A 9,262-nucleotide genomic window follows, 5' to 3' on the forward strand; every position below is an offset into this window, starting at 1 on the left:
ATCCAGCTACTTCTACTTTTCTAAATATATTCGGCCCTTAATATTTAGTTCCCATGCTCAAATTTCACTAAGCATGTCTTGGTATTCCCTACTATGTCTGCTTTCTCCGAATGTATAATTGTTTCTAACTCTTCTGCTTTACTCTGGACACTACATTGCTCTACAGACAATTAAATTCCTTTTTAATTGGATTCTTTTTCACTTTATGCTTAACCAATTTTTTGGAATCATGTTCCATAAATGTTTTCCCTTGCTTTATTCTTTCCAAAGTTCTCCTGCCCTGTTTTGTTTCCATTTAGACCACTGAAGTTTCTTATAGGTACCTCTGCTCCTCTCCCAACCCCAATTTTAAAGGTTCCTCCCTATTTCCCCTTTCAACGAGGCCAAAGGTCCCATTGTGGCTCACGTGGAGCCCATCACATCTGTACAGCTTCTTCCGGTTCCAAAAACAGAACATGAGTTGAAGACTCTCCTTGCCAGCTCTTTAAACAAGCCAATCCTCTGCTCTGCCTGCACCTACACCAATATGCACGTGTCTTTGGCACCAATCCAGAGACCATGACCCTTGTTCTAATATTGACCTGTAATATGTTCCTGACCTCAACTGTGCTGCTTCAGAGGATTTATCCAGGTTGGCTCGCCACAGGGGAAGAGAAAATTGGAGTGGATTCCCACCAAGTAGTTCTTGTATGTGTCTTCTCAGTCAAGGGGATCGTGATGTTCAATGAAAATTGAGCTGAGGTGACTCAATATTTTCATACAATTCAGTATGTTTGAAATGATATGTTTTTTTTTCTAACAATACATGGAGTTGATGCTCCCTGTGGTGGTGCAGACCTTTATGTATAGTGAAACTGAGTTTGATATTTTTAATGGAAGTGTATATGAAGTCAAATATGAATTATTGGATACTTGTATCCCATGGTTTTATTTTAACAGCAGCTTGAGCTAAAATGTTTTCTGAATTTTGTTATAATATTTGATTAACTTACACATGGTTTAAAAAAATTTTGTTATAATATTTGATTAACTTACACATGGTTTAAAAAAAAACAATTGATTAAAATATAACCACTATTAATCATTTTGTTAAACCCTTTTTTTTATCAGTTATACTGAGTACTATTTGGAGTCTAATATGTTGCTGGTGGTGCAGGCTCAGCTAAATGTCAATGTATGCTGCACATTTCAGATCACTGAATTAATTCTGTGTTTCCCAAGATGTGCAGCACAATGTTCCTGTAGTAACTTTGTATATTCTTCAATAATATTTCTTTAGGTATGAAGATAAAGCTGCAAAGGACCTAGACAGATACAATTCCCAGCTGAAGAAAGCAATTGAAGAAAATGTTCATAGAGAAGAACAGAATCAACAAGAATTGGCCCCAACAATTAAAGTTGATAAGAAGCAAAAACACAACACACCACTTTCAAATCAGCAAATTTTGGATAAACTTTTCCAGTCACAAATCCATAACAAAAAGAGTTTGGAGTCACCTTGTAAGACAGTAGATGTTCCATTTTCTTTAAACCATTTAAAAAGACAGCTTGCAAGACTTTCCAAAAGCCATGAATCAGGTGCTGAAAGACTTCGTCTCATTAACTGCTTGACTTCTTACAATGGATGGATTGTTGCCTCTGAAAGGAAGCTGATGTTGCTAAATCCTTTTCGGGTGGAGGAAGCTCTACTATTTAAAAGGCTGATGGAGAATCATATATTTCAGACAGAGGCCCTTGATGCACCAATAGCTCTAACTAATAGGTATTATTAATGTAATTAAAGTATATGACATCTCAGGATTTTTATACATACTTTTGAAATTATAATATTTGTTAAGTTTGATATTAGTTTTCTGTAAAAATAATTACTTATCAATTTTATAGCTATTGAATGCCCATTTTTCACTTCAAATATGCATGATCTAGAAGACTCAAGAAAATTTTAAGCAATTCCTCTTGAACCCTGCTTTCCTTAATAATTACAAGCTTAGTTGATTTAAGCTTTTTGAGTGTTGTCAGGCAATAAAACAATGCAGTACACATATTACCCATCTATACTGAAGGAATTTTGAAAGACATTAGTATTGGTGATTATTGATGCAAACAGCACTGAATTCCAACTGTAGTTTCAAAATATTTTCTACTGTAAATTTTCACCAGGCTTAATTTTTGCCTTCGATGTCCATTTTGTCCTGTTGTGTGCAACTACATGTATTAAAAATGCTTAAAATCAGATGGTTAGAATTGCATGAATTGATGTTAGGAAATTTGATTGAAACACGAACTATTATATTCGTTGTTAAGCATTTAGCATTCTACTGCTAGTTACTGCCACAACTAACCATTTGTCTAATGTTTTTCAGCCTGCTTGGTGGACCCCAGTACATAGATGGTCTCTGTAATATGCAAAAGGAATACAATACATTGACTGAGATAACTTATTTTACAGATCCTAGACTTGTATGTAATGGGTTTAAGATACGACTAACACCAGGTATGTTGTTAGAACGAAGATTAACTGTGCTGTAATTATTAAAATAAATCAAATATTCTAATAACGTCAAGAAAGTAGGTTTACTTATTTCAAGCTATTTTGATTATTTCTGGAATTACATGTGCAGTGCATCCATTTTAAATCAGCTGGAGGCTTTTCAAATCGTTGGCCAATTTGTGTGTTTTATCCAAAGATTTACTTTTGTTCAGAGAAGTGAAATAGATGTTTCTAAAATCATTTGGAGAGAGCTTGAAGTCATTTCTCTTGCAGTACATTTATTTGACATATGTGACTGCAGTGAGGTGTCTAGTCTGATATTTGTTGGATTTAAGCAACTCATATCTACAAGATTTGATTGAAATAAAGAATCTCAGGTAGTATGGGAGTGCAATATTTAAACGTTAAAATCCATTAATGCTGTCTGTAAGTACTTCATCTACAAGTTGTCAGAAGGCTGCTAAAGGTAGGTTTCATTTTTTTGGTTATTTCCATTATAACCCAAACTTTTGTGTATTTTTCACCAGCTGGTAAGAACTGGAAGGTTACTTTAGCCTATTAAACTATATTTAATCCATATGTACTAAAACGAGCTATGAGGTGTAAAGGCACTCTTTGTCATGACCTTTTTGCTGGTAAATGCAGTTTTTGGGTCACCAGCAATCTATACTTTACATAATCATCCATAAAACATACAAAATGTGTCAGAGATAAGGCATTCTACCCAATAATAGCAATAAATTATTCTGACAGAATTGCTGTGTCAGTAACTGGTCAGTGCAAAAAAGAGCATCAGTTTTTTTGCAGGCACACCTTCCTCACATGGAAAAAATTTTAGGGGTCTAACCTTTGCAACAGATTTGCAGTGACAGCACATCAAACCAAAGCTGTGCACCTGGGGGAAAAAGTTGAATTTTGGCCTTTGGCACAAGCACAAACATTTCCATTTATGGAAACTTGTAATGCATTAATCTCCCACTAACAAATGTTTAATGTTGAAAGCTTGTCAGTTTTCTCATTTTTGGCATAATCTATGTACCATATTTAAGATTTTTGGAAAATATATTTAGTGATCTTAAACAATTTTGAAGTTGATGTTTTAAGCAAAGTTCAGTAAAATACCTGACAGGGTATACACAAATCACCAAAAGACGAAACTTGCTGTTATACAGCAAACATTTGTCTCCATAATAATTTGTAACATTGTCTACATCATGGGCACAATGTAAATTCTCAACTTGCATTGCTTTCATTAATTTGTTATTTAGAGCTTTAATTTAGTCAGTCAACATAGCTTTACTCAAACCTCTGAACTTTCAAATCAGCTCAATTAAAATTTAAATTGATTGCCTAAGTTAATGCAAACAAGTTTTCAACATGAGATAAAAGGGTCAGAGGAACTATTTAACTGTGGAATGAAATGGAACATAATTGATGCATATGTTGGTGATGTTCTCACATTGGATTGTATCATCTCTGTTTACTAAAGGGGTTACTATTAAGAAGAGAGAATAATGGGAGAAAGTTATTTAAGCCATGTGTACTAAAATGAGTGAGAAAATTATCACCTGAATTGACTTTTGTCTTTGCCAATTTCCATCCTGAAATAAATTTAAAAGAAGAGAAGTTGGTTGAACTCCTCTTTTGATATTGAACAATATACCTTTTTTAACAAATGCTTTTGGGTTTATTATAAAACTCAAAAATCCAAAGAGTCTTTCAGTGAAAGATAAAACATAGTTGAAAAAGAAAAGTTTGTTACCTAATATAAACCTTAGTTATGGAAGTATGTTCTCAGTGGATGGAGCCAGAGAACATTTCCACTTGAGATTGTTTAAAACAGAATGATTATTTCCAAAAAAAGGTCACCATGTGAAGATTTATTTTCCTCTTGCTGAGCTGATGGTTTTTCAGAGTCCCTGCCAGGAAGATCTTCTAACATATATGTGCAATTCAGCAATACGTCACTCACACATTCCACTGGGGCTTGCTCCTTGTGCAGGGTGATGCAGGCACTGACCCTGGATGAAATTTGTTATTAAACATATTTGACAACGGATTCCTTTTCTTGGGGAAAGACACACTGCCTTGTTTAAATCTGCTTAGTATTGCCATCCCTGAGAGGTTGCCAAATGTCACTCAGGCCATGTGGGAATTGTTAACACAAGGAGAAAGTCAGGGCCTGAGGCAACTTTTGATAAACCTTGCAAAGATTTGCAGCTGTAGTTAACTTAAGCTGAAATAGCTATAGCACTTCAATTTCAAAACAGAGCTCATTTGTATTTGTCAGTTCATAGTGGTGCCGAAGGAAAGTTTAAGTTAGTACTGTGTTTAAATTTTAATTTTTTAGTAATCGTTTTTTAAAATGTATTCACTTATTTAGTTGCATGTAATACAAAATACTTACAAAATACTTTAAAAGAATACAATTTGTTAAATCTAGAATTGTTCTTGCTCTCTTTCGTGGATAGGTGCTTCAACAGCAGAGCATCATTTGGAAATCCAAGAAATGACCAGGTGTTTACCTTTCTATGGTATATCAGATTTACGAGAAATTCTGAATGCAATTTTAAGTAAAAATGCCCAGAGTGTCTACCAATGCAGACCTCTAAAGATTGCAAATTATTTGGAGGTAAGATACATGTGGAAAATAGTTGAAAAAGTGAAATAGCAAATTAGCAGGTGGTCTTTTTGGAAGTCACCAGGCTTTGCACTCAAAAACTGACTATACTAGAACAGGAGCAGTGGGCGGCACGGTGACACAGTGGTTAGCACTGCTGCCTCACAGCGCCAGAGACCCGGGTTCAATTCCCGACTCAGGCAACTGACTGTGTGGAGTTTGCACATTCTCCCTGTGTCTGCGTGGGTTTCCTCCGGGTGCTCCGGTTTCCTCCCACAGTTCAAAGATGTGCAGGTCAGGTGAATTGACCATGCTAAATTGCCCATAGTGTTAGGTAAAGGAGTAAATATAGGGGAATGGGTGAGTTGCGCTTCAGCGGGTCGGTGTGGACTTGTTGGGCCGAAGAGCCTGTTTCCACACTAAGTAATCTAAGGATAAAATGTGCTATTAAGTTGGTTTCATTTATTTATACTGGTGTTCAAGAGATAAGTTTAGATATTAGTGATATGAAGTGATCTTGTAATACATTCTAACACTTTTCCATGTTTTTTTATTCCACTTAAGTTTCTCCATTCCTTTGGGATGAAGCAGGGAATACTGATATGATTCTAGCAATGGTTCTGTCTAATTTGACAGAAAGGGAATGCTCATAAGCAATGGAATGTCTTCCTGTACTATTTTTGCCTCCTTCCTCAGGGGAAATTTGTTTCTCGGTCATTGATAACTGAACCTGAGGTTGAGAGATATCATGAATGTCATGCACAACCCCTGATTACGATGCAATGGCACACTATGTTTGCACATACGCTGACGTACCAATAGTGGATAAGAGAGTTTTGAAAATTTCCAACACACAAAATCTCCCTTAAGCAGCACGACTTTAAATTTGCTAGTGATAGCTGAAATGGCTTGAGATTTGTTTCTATGGTTCAAAAATAAATGGAGGGATAAACAATGCAGGAGATGAGGCAACAAAATTATTCTGATATACTTCAGCATTCATTAACATTATCATGCTAGTATATACATCAAAGGTCACTGGCACAGATATCCTAAAGCATTCAAAATTGATAGTTTAGTCAGCTAACCATCACAAATAAACAAATGTCATGGTACCTCACCCATTTTACGTTTTCAACCAAGTTGATAAGTATTCCTTTTGCAGCCCAGTATTTGCACCAAATCAAAGCAGTTGTCCCTTTGCACGTTGAAATAAGTCTCTAAATTATCAGTTTTGAATACTTTGGGATACCTTGCCAATACCCTATAATGTATGTATAAATATGACAAGAAGCACTTGTGTGTTTATTTCCTGCCACCTCTCGCTTTATTCCTGATTGTGGCTCCCATATAAGGAGATTTACTTTATGGTCAGGCAAGGCAGTAACACTAGAAATTAATACATCCCACCATTCAGTTTTCATTGTGATTATGTAACATAACTGAAAGTTTACTCATCTATGTTTAGTTAGCTGATCTCAATGAGGATATTGCCAAAAGGCACTACTGTAACGGGTGTCAGACAATGAACAGTAAATTTGTACAAATTTTTTCTTCAGCTTTTCTGTGGACATATGCTGGAAAGGGAGTTTGTCTGGATCTTTGCCAGGCTACAGCTGGACCAAGCTTTGTTGTACTTACATTCCAGGTTCATTTGAAAAAAATGGCAATTTGAATGAAATAGCAGATTGTTAACACCAACCTAGAGTTGGAAAATAGGGTAAGGGAATCACAAAGATAACTTGAAGTGTGAAATCGAGGTAACTGATGCATAAGCTCAAGGAAAGAGCTCAAATCACAAGAGGCAATAATTCCTTTGAATAATGCACACAACTGAATAAATTGCAAGTTTAAAATGAATTTCAGGACTGTCAATAACACAGAATAATTAGAACATTTACCTTTACCAAGTCGGTGTCAATGCAATATTGACTCCTGTTTACATTTTAATCTCTTAAGAAATTCAATATGATCATTGCTGTTCTAGCTTGGTGCTGAATGCTAATTTTAGTTTCAGACAAATATTTAAACATCTATTCTCTGTAATCCTTACACAATTAACCATACTCAAATCTGAAGGTACTTCAGTTTTTAAAAACTGAGGCCAGTTTCAGGAATGCCTGGTTTGTGTACTTACGCTCTTGACCTTTGCCCCTTCGTTCCTGCCAGTCGCAAGGGCCAAAGCTAGGGGCAAAGAGCAGAATCCAGTGACGTGTATACACAACCTGCTTTTCTGCATAATTTTATCATGGATGAAGGTCGGAAATAAATGTTTTAATTCCAGTTCCTTATTCCCATGTCTGATATACAGGTAGGAAGAGGACAAAGAAATAATTTTCTGAGAACTCTGGAATGCTGCAGCTTTTTAAGACTGGAAATCTTGCAGTTTAACTAAATGTTAGTACATTAAAATATTCCACTTTAGCAGTAGGGTCCTGGTTGATATCTGCAGTTCTCACATGATGAACACGTGATCTATTCCAATATTAGTAAATGCCAAATAGCAGTTTGACACACAGGGATTGAAAATTCAGGGGAAAATTCCTAACTCCCTTGTGTACTGCTGCACATTTGTATTGTACTGCAGCACCAGATGCAAGATATCAACAGTTGTGAGGTGAATAAGGGGGTGATGTAATTATTTTTTAAATATTATGAATGTCTATTTGAATGTGCAAAATGCAACTCAGTACTCTAGTAGCTAACAACACTTGTGCTATAATTTTGCATAAATGCTTATTATAATGTATGACTTACAATTTTCCAAAGGGAGAAGCTGTCCGTCTGGCTCGGCAGTTACCTCTGCATTTTTCAAGGGAAGACATAGAAAACACAATGTTCAGAATGCAGCAACATCTGGGAAAAGACTGCAATAAGTGCATTCATGATCGTCCATTTTTGCATCATTTAGCAAGTATACCAGAAACCGACTGACTGGGCATAAAACACAGCAAAGCTAACTAGTGTCAATTGCTGCAACTGTAAATGCAATAAATAAGTGAAGTGATGGAAAACTTTGAATATAAACAAAAAAAATACCATGTGGAAGCTTTGGTACATAATTTTTCAATGTTTGATTTCAACAAATTGTTTAAAATTATAATTTTGCGTTCTAAATATTTCTTTAAAGGCAGATTTTTTCATTATTTGCACTCTATTTTTAAACTCTCATTATAGCAATTATAATCCATGTAAAAACAACATGCAATTCTGATAGAATAGGAATGATCATTCAGAGCTCAGCACCTTTCACACTTTGTTGTGGTATTTCAAACAGTAAGCCTGAATATGCTAAAGGCAATAGAATATGTAATATCAGCATACACGGTTCATAGCTTTCAGCCTTTGTATCCTTATCTTTTTGTTGAAAGTGGAATATAAAAATTGAAATATTTGTATTGTCTCATTCACTATGCATCATTCCCTGAAAACCCATCTGTTCCCGTGCCTTTAACAATGTAACTCAGTAAATCAGCAGCTGGGAAAAGGACAAGTGTGTCATGGATCAGTTCATGTTTCGCACCCTATCTTTTCCCTGTGGGAAACAAGTTACCCAATGTACAAGCTGGAATTGGTAATTTCCATCCTGGAGATTTTTGCCTTTAAGCCTTTGTTTACATTCTTACATGAGTATGGATATTGTATCTTCAAAACTTAGAAGTAACTTTAGAAACAAATTGATGTTTGTAAAAAAAAAAATAAAGTTTTTTGTAAAATCACCAATTATTGAGACTTGTCAAATTTGTAAACTCTCGTGTAGTATGTAAGGTTTGTGAAGGTTTATGTAGTATTCTCAGGAAAAAAAGTACAAATCTTTTCAGTAATACAAACCACCTCCAGAGATCGGTTATTTTTCCCAGAAGAGCAGATCTGTAACCAATTTTTATGCATCTGATGCCAAAACTTTGTTTTGGATTTTGCTTTAGGTATTCCTTGCAAATCTATGCTTCTGATTTGACAGATGATTTCTTTCTCCTCCACAGGGTAAAGCGCCCATTATTACCAAAACATTTTCCTCCTTGTGTATTTGATCCTGTCTGACCAATGCCAGTGTGTTAGCTTCCTCTCATCACACAGAGAATTTAACAATCACTTCCATAATCACTTGCGAGAACACATGGAATGGGAAAAGGAGTTATCCCATTTTGTGT

The 9,262-nt window shown here is 35.5% G+C and overlaps 1 protein-coding gene across 4 annotated transcripts in view; it reads left to right on the forward strand.

Annotated features, from left to right (window-relative positions):
* The window catches only part of pms1 (PMS1 homolog 1, mismatch repair system component), a 113,648-nt gene extending 104,821 nt beyond the window's left edge, over positions 1–8,827 (forward strand). Inside the window, exons 10-14 of one of the 4 annotated variants that reach the window (XR_015757575.1) lie at positions 1,280–1,762; positions 2,364–2,494; positions 4,963–5,008; positions 7,423–7,508; positions 7,881–7,901. Coding sequence is in view for 3 of the 4 variants with exons in the window: in XM_043692840.2 (XP_043548775.1) it covers positions 1,280–1,762; positions 2,364–2,494; positions 4,963–5,123; positions 7,881–8,045 (940 nt within the window). In the remaining variant the exon portion in view is untranslated. Of the gene's footprint in view, positions 1–1,279; positions 1,763–2,363; positions 2,495–4,962; positions 5,124–7,422; positions 7,509–7,880 lie in introns of all 4 variants that reach the window. The other 3 variants (XM_043692841.2, XM_043692840.2, XM_043692842.2) reach the window with 3 other exon arrangements.
* Positions 8,828–9,262: the final 435 nt, after the last annotated feature.

Source organism: Chiloscyllium plagiosum, unplaced genomic scaffold (genome assembly GCF_037043375.1).
Source record: "Chiloscyllium plagiosum isolate Xiang-an unplaced genomic scaffold, Cpla_swu_hap1 HiC_scaffold_7, whole genome shotgun sequence".
Lineage (NCBI taxonomy): Eukaryota > Metazoa > Chordata > Chondrichthyes > Orectolobiformes > Hemiscylliidae > Chiloscyllium > Chiloscyllium plagiosum.